The 24,279-nt window shown below is 46.6% G+C and overlaps 1 protein-coding gene across 1 annotated transcript in view; it reads left to right on the top strand.

Annotated features, from left to right (window-relative positions):
* Window positions 1–24,279, top strand: part of SLCO2A1 (solute carrier organic anion transporter family member 2A1) — an 85,490-nt gene that overhangs the window by 47,356 nt on the left and 13,855 nt on the right. Inside the window, exons 4-8 of the mRNA XM_081072317.1 lie at window positions 18,843–19,067; window positions 19,947–20,045; window positions 21,429–21,565; window positions 23,373–23,451; window positions 23,998–24,162. Coding sequence (XP_080928443.1) covers window positions 18,843–19,067; window positions 19,947–20,045; window positions 21,429–21,565; window positions 23,373–23,451; window positions 23,998–24,162 — 705 coding nt within the window. The remainder of the gene's footprint in view (window positions 1–18,842; window positions 19,068–19,946; window positions 20,046–21,428; window positions 21,566–23,372; window positions 23,452–23,997; window positions 24,163–24,279) is intronic.

Raw genomic sequence — 24,279 nt, forward strand, 5'->3', positions numbered from 1 at the left:
TAGGTTACAATGAACTTACACTATGACCTCATTTAATTCCCCTGGACCACCTGTGAAGGGGACAGAAGAGGTCTAAGATGAGAACATGGACTCAAAGATGTCCAGTGATGTTTTTCCCAAGGACACCAGTCAATTAGGGAGAGACAGACTCAGGCCTTCTGATTCCTAGACAAGTGGCCCTTCATTGACACAGAGCCTCTGGTTCTTAGTGATATGCCCTGTGGCAGGGAGAGATATGTGAGGACTTTACATAGTTCATAAACACGAAGGTAAATACCACTGAATCTCCGGTAAGAATTCCCATTTCTTTAAACATTATTTTATTTTTTATATGAAAAAATTCAAACTACAGCGAAGTTAAGAAAATAATATGACAGACTTATATACTGACCATTAAGATTCATCAGTTTTCCTTCAGATACCTCTTTTTTCTTTTCTTTCTATTTTTAACAACTTTCTTGAGGCACAATTCACATACCATACAGTTCACCCATTTAAAGTGTACAATTTGATGGTTTTAGTACAGTATGTTATTTTTTTCAATTGCGGTAAAATATACATAACGTAAAATTTGCCATTTTAACCAATTTAGTGTACAATTCAGTGGTATTAATTACATTCATGATGATATGCAACTATCAGCACTATTTCCAAATTTTTTTCATGAACCCCAAACAGAAACTCTGTACCCATTAAGCAATAACTTCCATTCTCCCTTCTCCTAGCTCTTGGTATCTTCTAATTTACTTGCTGTCTCTATGAATTTACTCATTTTAGATATTCCATATAAATGGAATCATACAAAAATTTGTCCTTTTGTATCTGGCTTATTTCACTTATAATGTTTTCAGACTTCGTCCATGTGGTAGCCTGTATCAAAACTTCATTTTTTATAGCTGAATAATATGCCATTTTATAGGTATACCACATTTTATTTACCCATTTTCCTGTTGATGGACACTTGGGTTGTTAGATACCTCTTTTTTAAAAAGAAATAAGACATTAACTCCCTCTCGGCTCCTCACTTCTTTCCCAGAGGTAGCTGTTCTTCCATTGTTGGTGTTCTTAAGATCATTGCTTATCCGTATACTTTTCCTCCTTCTAGTGTCGTGTCCTATTTCTTTAATCCAATTTTTTTCTTCCTACTGGTTGGGAAGTTATATGTGATTAATTATCCTGATGTTGAAACATTTAAAAAGTTATTAGAGAGTAAAATTGACATGTTGTTGGGGTGATATACAGTTCTGTAAATCTGAACACATTTATAGATTTGTGTAACCGCCACAGTCAGGATACAGAACAGTTCCCTCACTCCAAAAACTCTGTCTTGCTATTCGTTTATTGTCATACTCACCCCAGTCACTGCAACCACTGGTCCATTTTCCATCACTATAGTTTTGTGGTTTTGAGAATATCATATAAATGGAAACATACAGTATGTAACATTTTTGGGACTGGATTCTTTCATGCAGCATACACCTTTGAAATCACCTAACTTGTGCATATCAATAGTTTGTTCTTTTTTATTGCTGAGTAGTATTCCGTTGTGTGGATGTACCACAGTTTATCCATTCACCCGTTAAAGGACATTTGGATTGTTTCCAGTTTATAACTATCACGAATAGAACTGCCATAAATATTTGTGCACAGGTTTTTGTGTAAATAGAAAGTTGTGATGTTGAACAACTTTTCATGTGCTTATTTCTCATCCAGATATTCTCTTTGGTGAAGTGTTCGAGTCTTCTGCCCATTTTTAAATTGGGTTATTTGTTTTCTTACTGTGGAATTGGAGAGCTCTTTATAAATTCTGGATACAAGTTCTTTATTGGATATAAAATTTGCAAATATTTTCTCCCAATCTTTAGCTTCTCTTTTACATTCTTTTAACAGTGTCATTTGCAAAGCAAACGTTTTTAATATTGACGATGTTCAACTTACCATTTTTTTCTTTTATGGATCATGCTTCCAGTGCCACACAAGAATGTTTGCCTAATCTCAGGTCAGGAAGATTTTCGCCTATGTGTTTTTCTAAAGGTTTCATAGTTTTACATTTAGATCTATGATCCATTTGAGTTAGTTATCTAGAAGGTTTTTTCTCTTTTTTGCATATGGGTGTTAAATTGTTTTAGCATCATTTGTCAAAAAGACTATCTTTTCTCCATTAAATTGTTTTTGCACCATTATCAAAAATCAATTGACCATATTTGCATGCGTCTATTTCTAGACTTTCTATTCTGTTCCATTGATCTTTATGTCTAGTCCTCTGCCAATATCACACTGTCTTTATTACTGTAGCTTTACAGTTAAGTGTTAAAATTAGGTAGTGTGATTCCTCCAACTTTTTCTTCTTTTTCAAAACTGTTTTATCTATTCTTACTCATTTGCCTTTTCATATACATTTTAAAATCAGCTTGTCTATAGGTTATCCTTCTGGAATGTTCATTAGAATTGCATTAAATTCATAGATCAATGCAGGGAGACTTGACATGTTTACTAAATTGCATCTGCCATTCCATGCACACAGTATGCCTCACCATTACCCTTACATTTTAACATGGACATATGGTTTAACAAACTCTAAAGCTGATGAATGTCTCTATTCTCCACAGAACAAAATAAGGATCTAGGATTTTTAATATCCACCATTCTCTCCCATCTTCCATGTATTGTTGACCAATATTTTTGTTCTATCTATCTTTAATTTACTCCCTTACTGCAGCACACACAGCCCTGCACAGCCCAGCTCCAGGGGGAGCCATTGTTCACAATCTTAGCTGTAGAGGGCGCAGCTCACTGGCCCATGTGGGAATCGAACCAGTGACCTCGGCATTAGGAGCACAGCACTTCAACCATCTGAGCCACTGGGCCAGCCCTAGTTTATATGTTTCTTTGCTTACCATTGCTTCTTGCATTTCACTCACCCTTGTTGATTTAATTTCTTTTTTCCTGAAGTACATCCTTTAGTGTTACTTTTGGGATAGGCCTGCGAGTAAGAAAATCTCTAAATCTGTGTCTTAAAAATTTTACCCTGCTCTTGAATTATAGCTTAGCTGCAAAGAGGATTTTAAATTCACAGTTATTTCCTTTTAGCACTTTGAAGGTACCATGCCTCTGTCTTCTGGCTTCTCTTGGAATTGGAACTTCTCCATCAGTCTAATTTCCATCCCTTTCTAGGTATTCAGGATTGTCTCTCTAGTTGTGTTTAAAATTTTCTCTCTTCTTTATTTTTCTGCATGTCCACCATAAAGAGTCTAAATATGGGCTAATTTTCACTTATCTGTTTGGAAGTTCAATGTGCTATTTCTTTTGAAGATTAAGGTGTGTTTTTTTTAAATTCTGAAAGATTCTCAGCCAAAAATATTCCCACAAAAATGTTCCCAAAAATGTATGCACATTTTCTCCACTTTTCCCTCTAGAATTTCTGTTACATATATGTTGGGCATTTTCATTTCTGGCCTTCTTGTCTCTTAACTTCTCTTTCATAGTTTCTAGTGCTTTATTCATCTGTGCTACATCCTGGTGATTTCCTCAGGTTTGACTGTCTGTTCACTTAGTCTCTCTCTAGCTCTGTTATTCTAATGTCTAATTCGCCCTTTACATTGTAAATTTTAATGGCTGTACATATTTTGCTAATTTATAAAAGTTATGATAGTTCAAATCTATCTGTCCTATGTGCATCATTTCTTGGTATTGCCTTATGATTTCTATTTTTTCTTTAGGCTCCTCAATTATGTTAAATATATTTATTTTATAATCTTTTTCTGATTGTTCTTGTAGCTGAAGTTTTCAGAATGCTAATCCTCCCGACGTTTTGTGTCTGTTTGCTCTCCTTCATGGCAGATTATTTCCTTGTATATTCTATATTTGACCATGAGATCATTTGCAGTGGGATTGTGTTTTCCCATGTGGAAATTTTGTGTGGTCTGAGTTGGAAAATATCCCTATGGAATGGTTTGACATTTGCATTTACTCAGCACCCAGGAGCATCCTTGCTTTGGAACCAATTTTATGATAATTTATTGGCTTGGGATAAATTTACACTTGGTTTAAGGGATGTGAGAAGTGGCAGTGGTTTTGTGATGAGCAGCAGTGAGAGGCCCAGTCCCTAAATGCTCATCCTTAGTCCACTGTATTGAGTTGAAGACGTCGGAGGATAAATGAGCCACCCAGGGATGTGCTGAAGGAATACGTGATTCCCGTTTGTGTAAATACCAGACTTTTTAAAAAGTCATATGTATAAATCAGATTCAAGAGATGAATCACTTAAAGTGATAGAAGGGATTCCTTTATAGGTTGTGGGACCCACAGCGGGGAGAGATAGGTAACTGGAACGGGACAAGAATGCAGCAGGAACAGGGATGTCCAGTGATGACAGAGCTGCTGGGTTCTGCTCATGGGAATCTTCTCCTCCCCTCTCCCTAAATCATCAGTGAACTAGTCATTTTTTATAAATGCATTGTGGCCTTGGATCCCTCTGGGCTATTTAAGGGCTGAGTCCTGCTTTAAGTAGGCACAGAAGGAAGACAGACCCAAGCCGAGGGGTTCTGCCATGCTCTTCCTCCCCCTCCATCTAGACAAGGGACATGGGGTCAGCTCTGAAGGACAGTCGCGAACTGCTGGCCAGCCTCCCAGAGAGAGTGGGCAGGCCCACTGCATGGTCATCTTTCCAGACCTGAGATTTCTATCTCTCTCCATCAGCATGAAGCTTGAGCTAATGAAATCAGCAAGGGAACCTGGGGCACTTTGGCCAGGCCGAGGGGAAGGCACCCTGCCAGGCATCACACATGGCGAGTCGGCTCCCCTCAGCCTGGGCCATATCCCAGTGGCATTTGCTTCACACAGTGCAGCTACCACAGAGGGTACTTAGAGATGGGCAGGTCTCTGAAAGCAATTACTCTGCTCCTTGTGAGGGATGGTCCCACAGCTTAGTTCAGCCCACCATTATCCTCCCTTCTCCGAGGGAAATACTCTGCCATTCCTACCTTGACCTCAGTGCTCTGAGCCAAACTACACAGAGAGGCCCGAAGGGCCACCGCTTGCCTCTCAGACCTGCTAGGAGGACTCACTGGCCATGAAAGTGAACATTTTCATTGTTGTGGCTCATTTTGTTTGTGTAAATTCTCTTTGCAACAACAAGACACAGCAGTCTCTGTCACTTTGGGATCAGAGCAAGAAGTGCTCAGGGTTGAGCTATCTTCAGGTGCCAGGGGATGGGATGAGGGGGACATTGGCCCAGGAGCCATGTCCTTGGGGTCTAGCTGGGGCTGTGCACTGGCTGCTAGTGCAACATGGGCGTGTGCAATGCTAATAGGTACAAGTAAAAATATTCATGCAGTCTCACTCCAGGGGAAACTTTGGAAATACGACTGCCACTTCAAATGTATTCTTCTGGGCACTTGAGTTTTGAATTATGTATGCAAGGTCATCCGGAACAAACGCATTACATTAAATGCACCGCCCTGCATGGCGTCATGAATCTGAACGGTCTTCTGGAGTCAGGCCGTCCTGATCTGAATCTGGACTTTGAGACTCCCTAATGGTACAGCCTTGGCCACTTCCTTCACAGCGCTGAGTCTCAGCTCCTCCCTGTATGAGATGGACCCCTCCTTGCAGGGCTGCGAGGGCTGAGAGGATGCATGTTTAGAATTTAGCTCCGTAGCTAGCATGTGCAGCAACCATTAAGTGGTGGCTCTTGTCACTGGCTGTGGTAGGGACAGCACCCGTATGAGGCTGGGTAAACTGGTGTCCCAAATGAGGAAGCCCTCTGCTTCCTGTGGAGAGCTGAATCTGACAGCTGGTGGCTGACCAGCTGGGCATCCCATGGGCATCTGAAGGCAGCTTCCCCTGGGTCCTCACCACAGGTCCTCTGCTCTGGCCCAGAGCCAGGCCCAGCCCTCGGCGGAGTCATTGCCTCTTCCTCACATGTCACTCCATAGGATTTCTCTCTGTGGGAGCTTAGGCTGCCGTTCTGCTCTATTCCCAGATCCTCAGGTTGGAGCAGCCTCGTAGGAAGGATAGAGAATGGACTTCAACATTCAAATCCCAGCTCAGCCGTTTACTTGCCAAGTCTCCTAAAGCAAGCTACTACTTCACCTTTCTGAACCTCAGTTTCCTTATCTGTAAAAGTGGGAAAAATAATCCCTCCACTTTCAGGATGCTCTGAGGGGAAAATCAAAACAAAATGGTTTAGGTAAATTGCTTGGCACGTGTCAGCTGTTCGGCAAACTTCTCTCTACCTGTCCTTGCGGTGGTATTTGAAATCTGTTACTCATCAGTAACGACTCCCAGCCTATTACCATGTGTTGATTAATGATTTCTTCCCCTTAGAGCAAAAGCACACCAGAAATGAATATGGGAAATGAAGAGCAGCTCTGTGTTTTAGGAAAAAAAATTAAAGAGGGGCTGAACATTGTGGGACTCACGAAGACCTTTAACAGCTAATTGCCAATTTTAAAAAGGCCATGCAGACATTTATAAATGTTTAGATTTTCTAAATGTCAGTGGGGTCCGGAAATGTGTCCTGGCGCCTTTAGAGCAGAGACAAGCTACCCAGCCAAAGCCTCTAAGACTACTTTTGGAAGGCTCAGAGAGGTTTTAGTAGATGGGAAACAGGCCAACATGAGACCAGTTCTCCCAAGAGATAAGAGAAGGGTCTTCGGAAACCAGTGTCTAGTAGGACTAGGTGTAACCTGTGAAAACTCCTGAGCCAAGTCCAGGGGGAAGTCTGCCCCCACGCAGACAATGGATGTGCACAAGAGGGAGCTTCCTGTAGGATAAGCAGGGGAGGGAGTCAGTTGTATTTTTGGAACAGCCAAGAAAAGAAAGGGAAGAGTCACTTTCTAGTCCTTTATTCATGCAGTGGCCCGCCCCTCACCCACTCTTATTCAATCCTAGGTTGTGTCTGGGGAGGAGGGTGGTAGGAGGGCATAAGGAGAGGAAGCCTGGGGCTCCTGAGGGTCTATGTCCCTTCCTTACTGGAGGACACTCAGAGCCTGGAATTAGTTCCACCACCCCCAGAGCAGAACCCACTCCACTGAACTGTGGGAGCCACACAGGTTCCCTCCACTGAGGGAACTGCTCACGGAGAGCAAGCTCAGGGCTGTTTAGTGGGGAACCCCCAGCTGAGCTATGCGACAGATGTACTCAGAAGTCATGGAGGAAAGGGAAGGGCATGTGGTGTGCAGGGAAGTATGGGGTAATTGTGTGTGTGTGTGTGTGTGTGTGTGTGTGTGTGTGGTGTTTCCATGTGTAGGAAGGGGAGCGGTGGATGTACATGGGATGGGGAGGGTGAGAGTGGGGAAGAACTCGAGGGAAGTGTGTATGTATGCATGGGTGGATTGTGAAGGGTGTGGGGAACTGTGTGGGATGTGTGAAGAGTAGAGATGGGGACGTACGTAAGAGGGGAAAATGTGTGGGGCAGGGGCTGGGGTGGATATGTGGAGGTGGTGGCGTACGTGGGGAGAAGGGGACGGTGTTGTGTGTTGGGGGGATGAGTGGGTGGACGGTCAGGATGGAAGTTGCACAGCCTGGCCAGTTGGATCTATTTAACCTGAAAAGGAAGAGAAAACAAACTGGGGGGGGGGGGGGAATCATAAAACACATTGGTGTTATTAAGTGAACTGAGGGAAAAATAGCCTTGAACAGATGAGCCCAACAAAGCCTAATGAGATTTGATGTGGAACATTTTTTTTAACGCATCCTGTAGGAAAGACTGGAAATCAACACGGAGAAATGGTAGAAAACACTAGGCTGCTGTGTCGACAATCAAGGAAAGGCCAGGGAAGGAGCTGGGGCTCTGCAGGAGAACTGATCGTCTCCATGGCAATGGCATGTGGCCTTTCTAAAGGCCCCAGCAGTTATGATATGAGAATAGCTGACTCTCTGTTAGGTTCTCTTAACATCTGTTTTGTGGACAAGTCATAACCTGCCCTGGGCCAGTCTGGAAACATGCCCCATTGTTCTCCTGGATCTCCAGCTCAGGTCTAAGCAGATACATGAGCATGGCTCCCCCTGACCATTCGCCCCCTCCATGCTTGTTTAGTCATTTCCCTTGCTCAGGAATGAAGCTGGGGTGGCAGGCTTCCTTGGGAGATGGTGGGGGGAGCGAAGTGTAGGCAGAAAGCTGCATCCTGGGTCCTGCTGCCCTGGAGAGGGTCATTTCTCTGCAACCCCTGGCAGACTGTGTGTCTTGGGCCCCCTACGGCAGTGGGGAGGGTTTCCTTGGGAGAATCAGTGTGGAAAAGGAAGGCTAGTTACTATTCCAGTGGTTTGGGGCACCCCAGGAAAACTATTATGGAGCAGGGGACAGCCCCACAGAAACAGGCTACAGACCCCTATCCATCTGGAGAATGTGTTTTGAAGAAACCATTGGTCCCTCCTTCCTGCAGGGATGCTCCCCGAGTATCCCCAGAGGACACAAGGAGAAACTTTCTGCTCTTCTTGTCACACTTGGTAGAGCTGAGGCTGATGGCTGTGCCCAGACACCTCTTGTGGCCCAAAAGCTTGAAATGGGAATGACCAGACACATTTGGGCAGTTTGCTACTCTACAGGAGACAGGAGACCAAGTGGGAGCAGGTTCTTTCTCTCAGGAACAAAAGGACATTTCAGGATTCAGAGTTTATATTGGTTCAGAGATCTAAAAAGGGGGGAAACAGCAAACAGAAGTTAGGACCAATGTGATGGGATTTTGAGGTGGGGCCTTTAGGGCGGTGATTAGGTCATGAGGATGGAGTCCTTATGAATGGGATCAGTGGCCTTATCAGAAGAGATCAGAGAGCCATCTCACTCTTTCAGCTATGTGAGGGTACAAAAAGAAGTCGGCAGTCTGCTGTCCACAAGAGGTTCTCACCAGAACCCGAGCATGCTGGCACCCTGATCTCACACTTCCAGCCTGCAGAACTGTGAGAAGTAGATTTCTGTTGTTCATAAGCTAGACAGTCTATGATACTTTGGTGCAGCAGCCCAGACTGACTCCATTAGATTCCTTCTCCTTGGTTGGATCCCCATTTTATAGCCTTGAGTCTAATTTTGAACTTTCAGCCTTCGGACAGTTTCATTACCCATTCCTCCCAGCTTCCTGTCATTTGGGTCGTTCACAAATTTGTCAGCTATTCTCTGCTTTCACCCAAGTCTGTGACAACAATGTTAGGTAGTGCTCCGTGGGGGCCACCGTCTTCCAGGTCACACTGACCCACCCATTCCTGTACTGGGCACGCTTTGAGCTGGTTCTCCCAGAGGACTCTCCAGCCACGTGTCCACATCTTGTCTACCAGGATATCATGACAAGCCTTGTCAAAAGGCTTCCTCCAGCCAAGTAATACCGTGTTACAGCTTCCTGCTGGCCTGGGAGCCCCATTAACAAAGGAAATGAGGTTGGTTTGTCATGAATGGTTCTTGATGAACTCACGTTGGCTCAGCTAATTGTTTTTTTTTCTTCAAAGAACACCTCATCTGCCCATTGAATAAATCCTTGAACAATAAGTTCTGCTTCATTCCCAGTTGGGGGGGGGGTGCAAATTAAACACACATCTTTTCAAATATTAAAATTAAATAGTTCTGAGCCACATCCTGCTCACTCAGGTATATCTTCCTTCCCTCCTATCCACTAAGTAACAATTTTGATGATGAGCCACGCCAGGTGATGCCTCCTTCTTTGACCTGGGGTGATACCGCAGGGTTCAGGCGTGCATGCAGGGGCAAAGGTGTGGGTGGGGGAAGCCCCTTGCCAGCAGTGTAACACTCAGCCTTGTCATGCCGTGCACAGTGGCTTGCCCTCTCACACCTGGCTCATGGGTCACATGGACTCCTCAATACAAATAGCCATTTTCCCTATGGCCCCCTCTAGTGCCAGGATGGCAGTGTAAGAAGCAGTGTCCAGCCTCAGCCTCTGAACTAGTCTTGGAAACTCAGTCTTGAGAGCAGAGCAGAGCAGAGGAACTCTTTCCTTCCGCTACCACCTCCTGAACTCACTCTTTTCCTGCACAGATGTGAACCCTTTCAAGCAACCCACTTGCCTCATAACTCATTTATTACAACTTATCCATTTCTGGTGACCAGCACTGATCTTTCTTGTCTCTAGTTTCTGGACCCAGTCCCCAAACTCTTGAAAACCTGGGCAATATTGCCTGTCTCTGGGGTTCTTCCATCTTCTTTATCCAATTAAATTTCTCTAAATTTCTGGTCTCTTTGGATGAAAATTGATCTTATTGTATGATCGCTATGTCCCAAGTTATAATGTACTCATTGTTTTTAATCCTCATAAGGCAGGTATTATATCTGTGTTGGAAATGAAGACACTGAGGTTCTGAGGGACCCCCCCCCCACGGTGAGCAGTAGAACCAAGATTTGAACCTGGTCTGTTTGGCTTCAAAATGTGAATTCCTTCCATTGCTCCATGAGGTGACTGAGGCTGTCAATCCTGACTCTGTTGGTTTCTGCTGGTGCAGAAGAATACTTTCCCAAAGTGAAACTCAGAATGCATATGCCCATAGAAATCATTTTGTAAGTGGAGGCTTAGTCTAGTTGGAATAGAACCCATATTATTACAGGAGCATTAGTGATTAGTAAGGCTTGGTGAACTCCAATGGGAACTCAATCACTTCTGATGTGCAAAACGCCCACTTCACAAACAACTTTGAGATCTCAAATCATGAGTAAGTTCAGGACAGACTGTCCCAGGCTTGCTGATGGGAGTTGCCAGAGTTTCTGGAAAAACTATTGAGTAGCTGAATTTAGGAAGAGGAGGAAATAAGTCCTTCAGAGTGGAACATTCTGAATGAGGTTCCAGGAGTTTGCTGATAGCCCAAAGACTTGGCACCTTGGCAGTGCTTCCAGAAAGTTCTCCAGAAGCACCCCTGCCTTTTCTTATTGTTCTCTTATCGATTGCTTCTGAGGCATGGGTTTTGCTAACGTCCTCATTTGACCCTACTCACCCATAAGCCATGCCCTCTTCTGAGTGGGGAGGTAATGGGTAGCTCTCAAGACCCCTGAAGGAAAACTTGCTGCTGCCCTCTTGTTTCCTAGCCAGATTCTCTCTTGTCTCTACCAGAATGACAAGAATGACTAGTCAGAGGAAAGTCCAGTTGCCATGGCCTTCCTATGTTTCTTGACTCTTCTTGTGTCCTCTCTCAGCCCTAGCTCCAGAACTTTGTGCAGAAACCTTTATTAAACCCTTGCAATGTCATGGCCAGACCCTGGTCTGCCCAAATCTGCCCCATCTCCATTGGCTCTATTCTAGGGAAGTAGACCTTTCTGCACAGTGTCCCGTATTTTTCTAAACCTGCTGAGGGGTCCAGAAATTAGAACTGAAATTTTGCACATTTAAAGTATGGGATGATGAGTCAGAGGGTTGACTCACGTGCTGGAGGAGGGTGGTAGCAGGAGGAGGGGAGAGGTCCTGGCCTGTTTCTAGTTAGCATTTTATATCCCTATGAAAACTGGAACAGACAGACCCCTGGTGTCTTGCGGGAGAAAAAGAATGTGCTCTGATGATCTTGAGCCTTCCAGAAGTCTGCCTTGGGGAACATGAGAAACAGACTGAGGTCCAGCTGATGAATAGACTCCCCTCCCTTCATTTCCCAGGCCCCTCCAAGATGGAGGTAGGTGGCCCTGGGTCGGCAGGAGGCCTCCAGAGTCTGTGGTGGCTGGAATGGTCAGGCATTTCTCTGACCTTACCACAGGATTCCTCCCCATTTCTGGCCCTTGGACTCACCTTTCCCTGTCTTATTTTTAAGAGAAGAGCCTAGTGGTCCAAATTCTAGAAAACTTGGCTCTCACCAGAGCGAGCTGGCCACAGCCATCCACTGCAGGGAGTCCCAGGCAGAGTTCTTGGAAAGCCTAGACAATGTTTGTCTCTGACAGAAATACAGGCATATCTGATTTTATTGCACTTTGCTTTATTGAGCTTCAGAGACGTTGCATTTTTTTACAAATTGAAGGCAAGACCCTCCACTAGTAAAAAGATTACAATGAGCTTTATTGCCATACTCCCTTTATTGAAGTGGTGTGGAACTGAACCCTCAATATTTCGAGGTAAGCCTGTACCTGTCCTCACGTCAACCCAGGGAGCAGCAGGTCCTACCCACTGCTAAGCTCTGTTCTTGCTGGCTCCAGGGCTCCGTGCCTCCAGGTCAGCCAGCTGCTGCTTCCCTGAGGACGGTGCTTCCAGGTGAAAGAAGCCTTGCCCTCCACAGGTGGATTCAACTCCTGTTGCCCTTTGACACATATCAGAGCCTGATCTGGAATGGATTTGGCCCCATTCAGGGCTGACATAAGGAAAAGAGAGTCTGTTAGGAAATCTTGAGTCATTTTGGAATACAGAAGAGCCAAAGAGCAACTCAGGGAACTTGGATTTAATTGGAGCCTGTTTATTATTTTTTCAATTTAATTTTTTATTAGTTTCAGGTGTACAAAACAACATAATGATTAGACATGTACAGCCCTCACAAAATGATAGCCCCACCAAGTCTATTACCCCTCTGACATCGTACACAGCTAAAAAAGGGAACACGTCACGAATTGCATGTTATCTTTGTGCCGGGGCCATGCTAATCTTCTCTGTAGCGTTCCAATTTTCAGTCTATGTGATGCCAAAGCGAGCACCAATTGATTATTTTTTAAAATACACATTTTAAATAAAGGCAGTTTTTGACATGTAATCTGACATTTTGGAAGTTAATCATCACAGTTAAACACTCCCCAGAAAGTTTGGCCTCCTGGACACTTCATTTGGTGAAATTTCATGAGGGTTTTGGTGGCATTGGCGTCCCATGCAACTTGCCATGTAAAGACTTAATAAGCCGGTCAACATTTTCACAATCTTCAATGACCATTAAGTGTCTCACAAAAAAATTTAACCAAGCCAGCAACAATGTTCTAATAAATGTGAATTTAGTAAAACAATGAGAATCAGCAAAATCAAGAACTAGAATTCTTAAAAGCAACGCTTGTTCTCTGGTCCTTTGATTCTCCTGCGCCTGCTCTCCCGGGACAAGCCTGGCCGTGTGCATCTTACACACCCCGGCTCTGGGCTGTGTCTCACCCTCCACAAGCCGTGGAGCCGGCCAGCACGCCAGCCCCTCATGCAATGCATAGCCTTCCCCATTTTATCACCGAAAGGTCTCTCGACTGGGTCAGCTCTGCTCCATGCACACTGGCCGTGAAAACTGGTCTAGTCTCTCCAGTGGATTCCTTGCACTGCTCCCCCTCATAATCTTCACCCTTCTGGGTTTTCCTTAGGATACCATCCAGGTCCCTTCCCAGGACACACAGGCCCTCTAGGAGTGGCCATGCCTCACACTGGTTGTATTGCATGCCCACCACACTGAACTTCATGTCGTGTTCTGGAGGGTGCCTCCCACCCCTCCGAGCCCCTTTGCGTGCTGTTCCCCTCTCCTCAACACCGATCTTCTGTCTACTTCTGTTGATTGTTCTCAGCTCCGAGGCTATTTCCTCCAGGAATCTTTTCCAAACCCTCTCTGAACAACACTGGATCTGCTGCCTCTCCCATGTGCTCCCTGACACCCTGTCCTCTCCCAAACAGTGTGTACCAGCTGTGTGTGTGTGTGGTAAAATACACATAACATAAAATTTACCATTTTAACCATTTTTAAGTGCACAGTTCAACAGCATTAAGTACGTTCACATTGTTGTGCAGCCATCAATCACCATCCATCTACAGAACTTTGTCATCTTTCCCAGCTGAAACTGTACCCCATTGAACACGAATTCCCCTTTCCTCCTTCTCCCAGCCCCTGGAAACCACCATTCTCCTTTCCGTCTCTATCAATTGATCTATTCTAGGTTCCTCATATAAGTGGAATCATGCAGTGTTTGTACTTTTTGTGTCTGGATTATTTCAGCTCGCGTAATGTCTTCAAGGTTCATCCACTTTGTATGTAGCATGTGTCAGAATTCCCTCTCTTTTTAAGGCTCAGTGATATTTCATGGTATGTATATATCACATTTTGTTTATCCATTCGTCTGTTGATGGACATTTGGGTTGGTTCCACCTTTTGACTATTGTGACTAATACTGCTATGAACACTGGCCTACAGATATCTGTTCAAGTCCTGCTTTTGATTCTTTGGGGGCATATGCCCAGAAGTGTAAATGCTGGATCCTATGGTAATTCTGTTTTAACTTTTTTGAGGAGCTACCATACTGTTTTCTACAGTGGCTGCACTGTTTTACATTTCTACCAGAAATGCACAAGGGTCCCTAATTTCTCCACATCTTACCCAACACTTGTCTTCTGTTTTTTGATAATAACCATCCTGATGGGTGTGAAATGATTATATCACTGTGGTTTTGATTGGACAAGGCAATAGTGTGCTTGTTTCTTCGATGATCCGTGTTCCACAGTAGACTGAAGGGTAAGTCGTAGCTGTGCCAGCCTCAGTTACCTCCATGGCTCCTACCCAGCAGAGTGCCAGCCCACAGTCACTATTGGCCCAATAACTGAACAACTGAGAATGAATGAAATTCAGTTCAGGTGTGTTCAGAACTCAGCACTCAAGCTTTCCCCCTGTGAAGCAGGCCTCATCCACACTGCAGCTGACAGGCCTGGGTGTGGTCCTTCAGGGACTGAACTCGGAGCAGGGGCCAGTCCTTTGCACCACTTTCCCAATATGGCCATTTGCCTGCAGATGATCTTTAAACCACTCTTGCAGCTAACATAGACCTTGCCTGCCACCCCCCTGCAGAGGAACGTGCTGTCATACCTAGACAGATGAGACGCGCAGCTCAAACACCTTTGCAAATGACAGCAGCCCACGGTTTTAGGGAACTTCAAACTTTTCTCATTTCCTCGTATAAAATATACTCAAAATATGTTTGAATCTTCTGAAAAGAAATGACATTTGAAAAGTTGGCAGCAGCCCTTGTATTTATGGGTCCTTTAGAAATGCTTCGGCTCAGACAAAGTTGGCACAGGGAAGTGAGCAGAGAAGTGTGTGTGTGGATTTTGTCTGAGTGACTGCACACCTGCATTTGGTCAGTCAGCAGTGAGGGTCAGAGGATCTCCGAGGCCGGGCAGCCTGCTCTGCCCTTGTTCCTGAACATTTGGTCTTGAGAAGGGCATAGAGGTGTTGGTACTCACCCACCACTTTTCCTAAAGACTAGCACAGCTCATGTATAAACATGCATCCATCCAGGATGTGCCATGTGGCTGCCGCATTGAGGGCAGGGAGTGAGCACTGAGTCTGACACTCTGCCTGCCGGGCCCTCCCATGCTCTGCAGTGCTTAGCCCTTCCTAGAATCCACTGAGGTCTTTAGAGGTCAAGGTCACTGACATAGGGAATCATGGGATCAGGTCTGGAACCCAGATCGCAAGTCCCCAGTCCAGCCCTGCCAGCAGATGCTTGTTTTGGCAACCTAGAGCTTCTCATGGGGATCCACATGAGTTGGCCCCCCTATTTCTGGGTGGTGGACACAGATCAGTGTTGGTAGAAGGATTCCTTACTGGGGTGGGGAGTGGGCTGTGGTCTCACTCCACAGGAACATTTCACAGTTCTTTGCTTCCAGTGTGAGTGATTGTACTCGAAATTAGACCCTTGCAGCATTACTGAGCCATACCAGCCTTCCTTCCAGAGGGCAGACACAGCCATCGGACCTGCTGACTGACTGGCAGGGTCCAACATTTCATGCCTAAACCCCTTTCTGGAACCACAGCCTTCTAGCTCTTTAATAACCCGTAGGGAGTCTCCCTATCCAGCCACCTTACAGGAAACTGAGGCTCAGAAAAGTTTAGGAACTTGTGCAAGTTCACACGGCTACCTAGAGCTAAAACTAATTTTTTTTTCTTTTTAAACTATTTTATTGAGGTATGATTGATATGTAAAAAGCTGTACATATTTAATTCATACGATTAAATGAGCTTGGTGATAGGTATATATCCCTGAAACCATCACTATCATCAAGGCCAGACACATATCTATGACCTCCCAAAGTTTTCCCCCAACCCACTTTTTTATTGTTTGTGGGGGGGGGGCGAGGGGGGACGGGTAAAGGATACTTAACAAAGGTATTGCCCTCTTAGCAAATTTTAAGTGTACAATACAGTATTGTTAGCTATAGGTTCTGTGTTGTATAACAGATCTCCAGAACTTATTTATGCTGTATCCTTGAAACTTTATACCCCTTGACCATCACCCCCTCATTTTCCCTCCCCCCTCCCCAGCCTCTGACAACCACCATTCTGTTCTCTGCTTCTATGAACTTGGCAATTTTAGATTCCACATGTAAGTGACATCATACAGTATTTGTCTTTCTGTGTCTGGCTTATTTCACTAAAACCAATTCTTGGCTCCCTATACTGTGTGTTTATTTCATCTCGTCTCAGATTTCAGCAAAACTCCCAGCAGCCAGGAGAAAGTAGGTGTGATGTCCCAGCCACCTACAGAGATGAGAGAGCCCATGTATTTGAGTGTCGCTAGGGATAGGGCAATCCCCCCAGACTTGGCTCCTCTGTCCCTGCAAAATGTGTGTTGTGCCTTTTCAAAGCTGCCATTTCAGACTTGATTTCAGTGTAGACTTTGAGTCAGACACACGCGGGTTGAAATGCCAGTTCTGCCCCAAACCAGCCACTTAAGTAGATCAGGAACTGCTATGAGCAGAAGATAATACACCGTGTTTCCCCCAAAATGAGACCTAGCCGGACAATCAGCTCTAATGCGTCTTTTGGAGCAAAAATTAATATTAGACCCGGTCTTATTTTAAATAATACAAGACTCGGCATAACATGACATGACGTGACGTAACATAATATAATACCCGGTCTAATATTAATTTTTGCTCCAAAAGATGCATTAGAGCTGATGGTCCGGCTAGGCCTTATTTTCGGGGAAATACCATACGTAACAGCCTCAGCAATGTCTGCCTGTACAATAAATGAAAGTTTAAAAATCCTGGTGCTGGAACTGGGGTCTCTACAGCAGAATCTGTAAGTCAGAGAAAGGCTCAACATCCCACAGAGGACAGCATCTGTGCGGTGGGAGGGACAGAAAAATGCAGCCCTAACGTTGTGCATAACTTTGCAGATTTAGGGCCTAGGCCAGAAAGGGTGATGGTTGTGAAACCAAAACACAAGAAATGGAAGAGACATTGTTCAGTTTTGGCTATATTTATTTATGAAAACATTTTTCAAAAGTATCATGTGTTCATTATTTAGGAAATACAAAGACAAACACACACACAAAGGTCACCACAATCCCATCACCCAGAGACAGGCATAGGCTTCCCAAGTTTTTCTCTGCATGTTTGATTAGTCCTAAGTTTTTTAAATTAGGGATCATACTCTTCTCCAAACCACTAGTTATTTTTTTGAACCTACAAGATGTTACAGATGTCTTGCCATGTAAATAAGCCTACATTCCCACCCTGGTTCTAGGAGGCTGCCTCCTAGGTCACCGTAATGTTGGACTACTATGTACGTATTTGAATTGTGCATTGAAAGGTGAGATAAGGGGGCTGGGGTGGGAAGAGGAAGGTACAGGCGGACAAAGTCTTGGGGCTGGTCACTGTCCAGGGTGCTCTATTCTCTGCACACAGCTGATGTCAGGTCTGATGACCTTGACAAAATAGACACCTTGGCTCCCTTTGCTTTTCCTAGCTGATAGGGAGCCCCAAGGCCAGGAATTTTCCAGTGTGTCCTATACAAACAGCCGTATAGAGGACCGGTGATGGTGGAGCCAGGCTGGATTAAGCGTATATGTCTTAGGGAGGGGAGAGGCCCAGGAGGAAGGCAGACCTCTCCCCAGCCCCACCGGCTAGGGCAGTCCCAAGCTCAACAGCACTGGGTAGAGCCCACTGTGAGAGGCAGATCTAGTCCATAGCCCTCTGTGGGATTTTGAGGTCCACCTAGCTCAGGACTATACCCTGTCTGGGAGCACCACAAATGAAAATTAAACTGAATCCCATTAGTACAATGTGAACAAACCCACAGAGTAAGATCAGTGATGCCAGTAGTTTCAACTGGCCTGGACAAGGCAGGAAAATAAAAAGATCTCATGGAAAGGAGCCCTCAAGAGCACTCAAGGCCTTGCAGAGCTGACAATGCTGATTGTTTAGTGTGGGCCAAATTTAAATCAGTAGCATGGAAGTAGCAGTCCAGCCTGGCGAGGTCGCCAGAGCCACAGGCAACTTGGTGCCCACAGACCACACCGGAAATCTCTAGGACCCTCCCAGGAGGGTCTCAAGGTGCAGGCTGGCTCCTTTGAGTACTGCCTCAGCTCCCCATCTGTAACAGCAGGGGTTGAACTAGAGGGTCTCAAAGTACTTTCTAGTTACTCAAGTTCTATGATTCTTGGGAGCTGCCCAGATTTCATAAGGATATTAAACGCCTTTGGCAGTGGGCTCTCTAGTATGATGCAGTGTTCATCCAGTAGTAAGGACTCTGGGAGGGAGGATCCTAGGTCAGGGGATAACACTGTCTTCTGTGGGACAGAGTGACCTCTGTCCTGCTAAAGAGAACCACACCCTGAAGGTCTGAGCCTGAAGCTGAGCACAGGGTGCTAAAGGCCAACAAACCTGGGTTTTGATCCTGGACCCCACTTTTTCAGTTGAGTGACCCTATCCTCTAGGGATAAAAGTATTGATCCCTACATGCTCAGCTCCCTGCCTGGACCCATAGGGGAGAAAGAATGAATACCCATGAGAGAAAGAGTCCTCTTCCACCTGAGAAAGGCGGCTCCTGGAGCAGGGAGCCAGCCCACCCTTTCACCTTTCTCTGACCTTTTTTTCTAGAGTCACTCCCAAAAGGCCTGGGGAAAAGGCCAGGTTTGGAGGCCAGCTGGCAGAACCAGGAGACAGAGTAGATGTGATCGGCATGCACTCTCGTTTCAGGGAACGGCAGCCTCTTCATGGATCTCTGTCAGAAGCATTCGCAGGACCTGCCCCCCAGTAAGTGCCACAGCACCACCCAGGACACCCGGAAGGAGACCAGAAGTATGTGGGGTCTCATGGTGGTCGCCCAGCTGCTGGCAGGCATCGGGACGGTGCCCATTCAGCCATTTGGGATCTCCTACGTGGATGACTTCTCGGAACCCAACAACTCACCTCTGTATATCTGTGAGTCACAGGCTTGAAGAGAGCTGCAGAGAGAGGTCGGGTCCTGACAGGCTGAATCAAGATCTAACCCTCTTTGCCCCACAACACAGCAAATGTGGGCAGAGGTTTGGGGATCAGACTGACCTGGTTGAAAGGCCAGCTCTGTTACTTACCAGCTGTGGTATCCCGGACAAGTGACTGAGCCCCAGGGCCCCAGGTTTTTCACCTGCACAACAGAGCTGAGAGTAGCTGTGCGCTGGGGAGCTGGGAGATTACATGAGGTCATAGATGTAACCACTTAGCGCTGTGCAGGGCACGGGGGAGCTCCTTGACCAGCAGTAGCTACTGGTGCTATCTAGTCCACCAGGCATAGGCTGGGCCACAGATGTCTTCCCGAGCCTTCCACTTAGGGACAGCTTGGTCTCAAAAAGGCACAGGCAAAGTAGATAACAGATGACTATCTGATGGCCCAAATCCTTCCTTTATAACAAGCCACATGGAGCACCCTTTGGGCCCATATCCCAGACCAGACAGACCACACCCACTAGCTCTGGCCTCACAAGCTCTTGCCAGGGCTGCCAACACTGTCTCTGCACGGAGCTTCCCCCACCAGCACAGCCCTGGGCTGACATCTTTAAATGCCAGGGAGGCTGTTTCCCTTCTGGCAAGCAGATCTCTCTGGCAGCTGGCTGGAGGAGAAACAGCTTTGGTTCTGCACATCTTAGGATCTTGAGTGGTTCTGGTCTTGTCCATGGGAAATGCCATAGGTATGGATTTCCTATGGAAATCCAGGAGACAGATGGGGGTGACATCTCAGGAACCCCTCAGCTAGGGAAAGAGCCAGGGGCTGCCACACCCTCTCCATCCCCCTCAGCCTCCTTTCCCTGCTCCCTTTTCCAGCCATTTTATTTGCCATCTCCGTGTTTGGACCAGCTTTCGGGTACCTTCTGGGCTCTGTCATGCTACAGATCTTTGTGGACTACGGCAGGGTGGACACAGGTAAGTGAGTTCGAGTACACCCATCCCATTGCCACTCTCACAAAGCAGCCACCCCCAGCTCCCAGCCAATCAGGGCAGAGAATGAAGCTTCAACTGCAAATACTCACTGCCACCTCTCGCACTCATGCACTCACTCCTACAGTTCCTTGGACAGCCAGGAGCAGACACCATGCACCTCCTCTCACCAGGGCCATGCTGAATGCTGTGAGAGCTATGCTGCAGAAGAAAACACACTTTCTGCCCTGAAGAAGTTTGCAACAGGAAACCTTGAAACCTAGGGCAAGGCCTCAGTTGTTGCCCCCACAGCTTCCCGTCTTGGTGGTAGTATTAAAAATCATTCCCACCAGCCAGACCCTGAGGAATAGCACCCCTACCAGTGCCCAGCACATGGATCAGAGCCTGCCCATCTCACAAAGCTTATGGGCAGTCATTAAACCTGACCATGCTGCCAGAGCCCACAGACTCCTGTCCCTGGGACAATCAAACATGATGTCATCTGTACAGTGTCATCTGCCTATACTTCAAACAAAAGGACAAAGCCAGGATCAAGCCATCTTTGCCCTTTTGCTAGTACTTTCTGTGTTGGTTCCTGGCTCTTGGTTGCTCAACTCCCAATCCGCGAGGGACAGTGCCCAGGGATGCCTGTCATTGTTTGGCTGAGGCTATTCTGCTGCCTTCTTGCTCCCTCTATGCCCATGTAGTTTCTTTACAAAGAAACACAATGGCAGATTCTTAGATGCAAATGGGAAACTTGCCAGGAAAAAGCATCACCTTCGGAGGCCAGGCAGCCCATTCTGTTGATGGCTGTTTCCTTGGGCTTGTAAGGATCATGAGGACTCCTTTCTTAGGGATCAATACAGTTGGGAGGCAGTAGCAGTTGGTGGTTAAGAGCACAGATTTGGACACCGGGAAGACATAGGCAGGAAACTGACCAATAAAATGGTACTTACTAGCCTTAACCTTGGACAAGGCAAGGTTGACCTCTCTGATCCTCAATTTTTGGATTGGTTGGAGGTGGGTGGACTTAGCTCCTACCTTGTAGACTTGCTTGGAGAATGGAGCAGGACAATAGACGTAAATACATGGTCTAGTGTTTGGCCCATGGTAAGCCTTGAAAGAGACATTACCAATGGTTGGGAATAAAAGAAGGTGAGGCCAAGGTTCTGATGTCCTTAGCCTGGGGATTCATGCACAGTGGTCTCTGTCCTCTGGGCAGACCAGAATGGCCTGGATAGGGAATGTTGTCTTGACCAAGGTTCTAGCTCATGTCTTTACTTCTTCTTTATTGTGGGGAGAACGTCCCTCTGATCAGAGGGTCTCTTTCCAGTAAGGTGAGATCATACATTCATCCAAAACACACTGTGTCCTTTGCTTTCTCTCCAGCCTTAGTTACCTTGAGCCCCGGAGACCCCCGATGGATTGGAGCCTGGTGGCTGGGCCTGATCATTTCCTCGGCCTTCTTGGTTCTCACCTCTTTCCCCTTTTTCTTCTTTCCTCGCACAATGACCAGAGGAGTGGAGGTAAGGTTCCGAGAGCCTGTGACTCTACCTCTAGGAGTTTAAGAAAGGGAGGTGAAGGTAGAAAATAAAGAAAGCTGAGAAGCTGCAACAAGTTCAGCAAATTCTAGGTGAAATTTAAATAAGACTCATGACTCAGGACTTCTCAGAGGCTTTGGGAGGTGAGAGTGAGGTGAATTTCCAAAAGATGGTGTCTCTGATGTTCTATTCCCATATCAGCATCCAGGGAATGTAGTTCAGGAAACACTGAGTTCATTTAAGTTGAGATGAAGAGTGAAGATCCAATAAAAGCCAAATATGTGACGTGGCACAGTTGACTTTTGCATTTCAGGGGGCCCTTCATGTCAGAGCCTGAAGGACTGAGTAAGAAGGCAGTCCTAGCACTGAAGACTGTGAGGGCGGGCCGAGAGTGGAGCATACTGGGAGCAGACTGACCTTCCACTCATCTTCTAGTCATGTCTGTTGGGGAAAGAAATCGAGGAAGCCTGAGAAGGAAAAACAGGGAAAAGAAGTCTGGGTGGGGGTTTTGATATTAGGCTGATGGATCTACACCTTGTTCTGATCCCATGAATTTCTGGGGCACTGCAGTGATGGGGTGACCACCCAGGCAGCAATATGGCAGCTGGGTTGAGGTTGGGGAATCAGGAAGGAAGGAAGGCTGGGAATCTGAAGAGGACAGGGTAGGGATGGGGGATGCAGCTGGGGGCCAGGGCAATGGCTGTGACAGCTGAGGCAAGGGCAGCGATAGACTTTCTTGGAGGAGGTGTTCTTAGAGAAGGACTCAGCTGTGAGCTGGATTGGAGAAGAAGAGGGGCCACGGTTAGCACCAAGGTTTTGAGCCAGAGACAGAGCTAGATGTTGGGCAATGAGGTGTGTGAGAGCTAGGTCCAGCTGTGGGAGGAGGGACGTGGGTAGGAGGGTCTGGGCTTGTCTAGGGGAAAAAATTCAGAGGTTGACAGCACATTATGGTGGTTTTGGGGTCAAACGGTTTGAATCCAGCTCTGCTACTTATAAACTAGCTGGTGATCTTAGGCAAGTTTCCTTGTTCCTAAGTTTCCTCTATCTTAAAATACTGGAGATAGAGTATGTGTCTCAGAAGGAAGTTGTGAGGAATGGGACAATACACATGGAACGCTAGGTACAGTGCCCAACATGGAGTAAGCGCTCGATGAATGGGAGCTCCTGTGCCTGGTGATGAGTTCCCCTGGAGGATCCTAAGTGTCAGAGCTCAGGGGCCTTGCCTCTGCGTGTGGTTCAGAGCTGCAGCTGCCAAGTTCAGAAGAGGTAGGCGCGTTCACTGAGGTGTTGTGCAGAGAAAGTGTGGGCAAAGGGCCAGGACAGAGCCTTGAGCAGGACTCAACTCTGGGCCCAGAAGGAAGCAGAGACTCCATAGAGGAACTAGAAAGAGAGAGCTGGAAACAGAGGTCATTCTAGACTACAAGTGTCCTGGAAGCCAGCAGCCCCTGGAATCTGAGGACAGGGAAGAAATGTAGCCATGCCAGACAGGCAAGGGATGATATCTAGTCAGACACCTTTTGGCATCAGTCATGGGAAAGTTAGATATGAAATAATATGCCCAGAGGTATGATGGGAAGCATTTGCATGGATGCATTCTAGTAAGCAGCCAAAGCACTGGGCTCACTGACATGCAAGTGGTGTTCGCTTCAAGAGAGCTTTCTCTGGATGGTTTCCCACTCACACCTGGGGCAGCTCACTGCTGCCCAGCCCTGAGGCTAGAAGCGTCAAGAGCCCAGGAGGGGTGGCTGCAGAGAGCATGGGCATTAACACTCACTTCCTTTGCTGCCTCCAGAGGTCTCCTGCCATAGAGGACGAGGCGAGGAAGATGAAGGAGGTCAAGCCAAGAGTCTCCCTGGTGGATTTCATTAAACGTAACTGACTTAAATCAAAGCCCTGGATGGGCTGGCTTGGCGGGGTGTATAGGGGGTACCCGAGCCCAGGTGGTACTGTGTGTGGCAAGGGGCAGTAAGAGCATGTGGTCTATAATTGGCTCACCTCTCAGGAGAGGTTCTGCCAGGGGTCCTAGTGACTGCTTCTTTGCTGGTTCCAGGAGACCACATTCAAGCAGAGTGAACCCCACCCCCATAGTCTGGCCCCCATATTCTTCTCTCTCTTCCCTTCATGCGGAGGTGGCTGTCATGTGAGGAGCATGTTCCCACTGTTAGTCTTATATCTAGCCACCCTCCACCTGATTTCTTCCAGGCACACTCTCATTTGATTTAGCCCATGAGCAGATTGAGTAGGGGTCCAAGTGACTATGTGCCCCTGGACTGGCCACTGAACACCTTGGTGCCTCAGATTCTGCCCTGAGGAAGAGAAGAGCTCTGTCTGGAAGGAGGAGGAAGGGCAGTGGCCAGTGTCATAGTAGCCTGTGGTGACCCGTGAAGGCCTGGCCCCTGACAGCGGTGTGTTTGCAGGGTTTCCCCGCATCTTCCTGAGGCTCCTGATGAACCCACTCTTCATGCTGGTGGTCCTGGCCCAGTGCACCTTCTCGTCCGTCATTGCCGGCCTCTCCACCTTTCTCAATAAGTTCCTGGAGAAGCAGTATGGCGCCTCTGCGGCCTATGCCAACTTCCTTATCGGTGAGTCCCGAGGGCACTGCAGGAGCTGGGGATGGGCGAGGCCAGACTCGACACAGACAGGAGCCAGAGGAGGACTTGCCCAGGAGAGAGAATGTTGAGGACATTTTTCCTGGTTGT

The sequence above is a fragment of the Rhinolophus hipposideros genome, assembly GCF_964194185.1.
Source record: "Rhinolophus hipposideros genome assembly, chromosome: 14".
In the NCBI taxonomy this organism is placed as follows: domain Eukaryota; kingdom Metazoa; phylum Chordata; class Mammalia; order Chiroptera; family Rhinolophidae; genus Rhinolophus; species Rhinolophus hipposideros.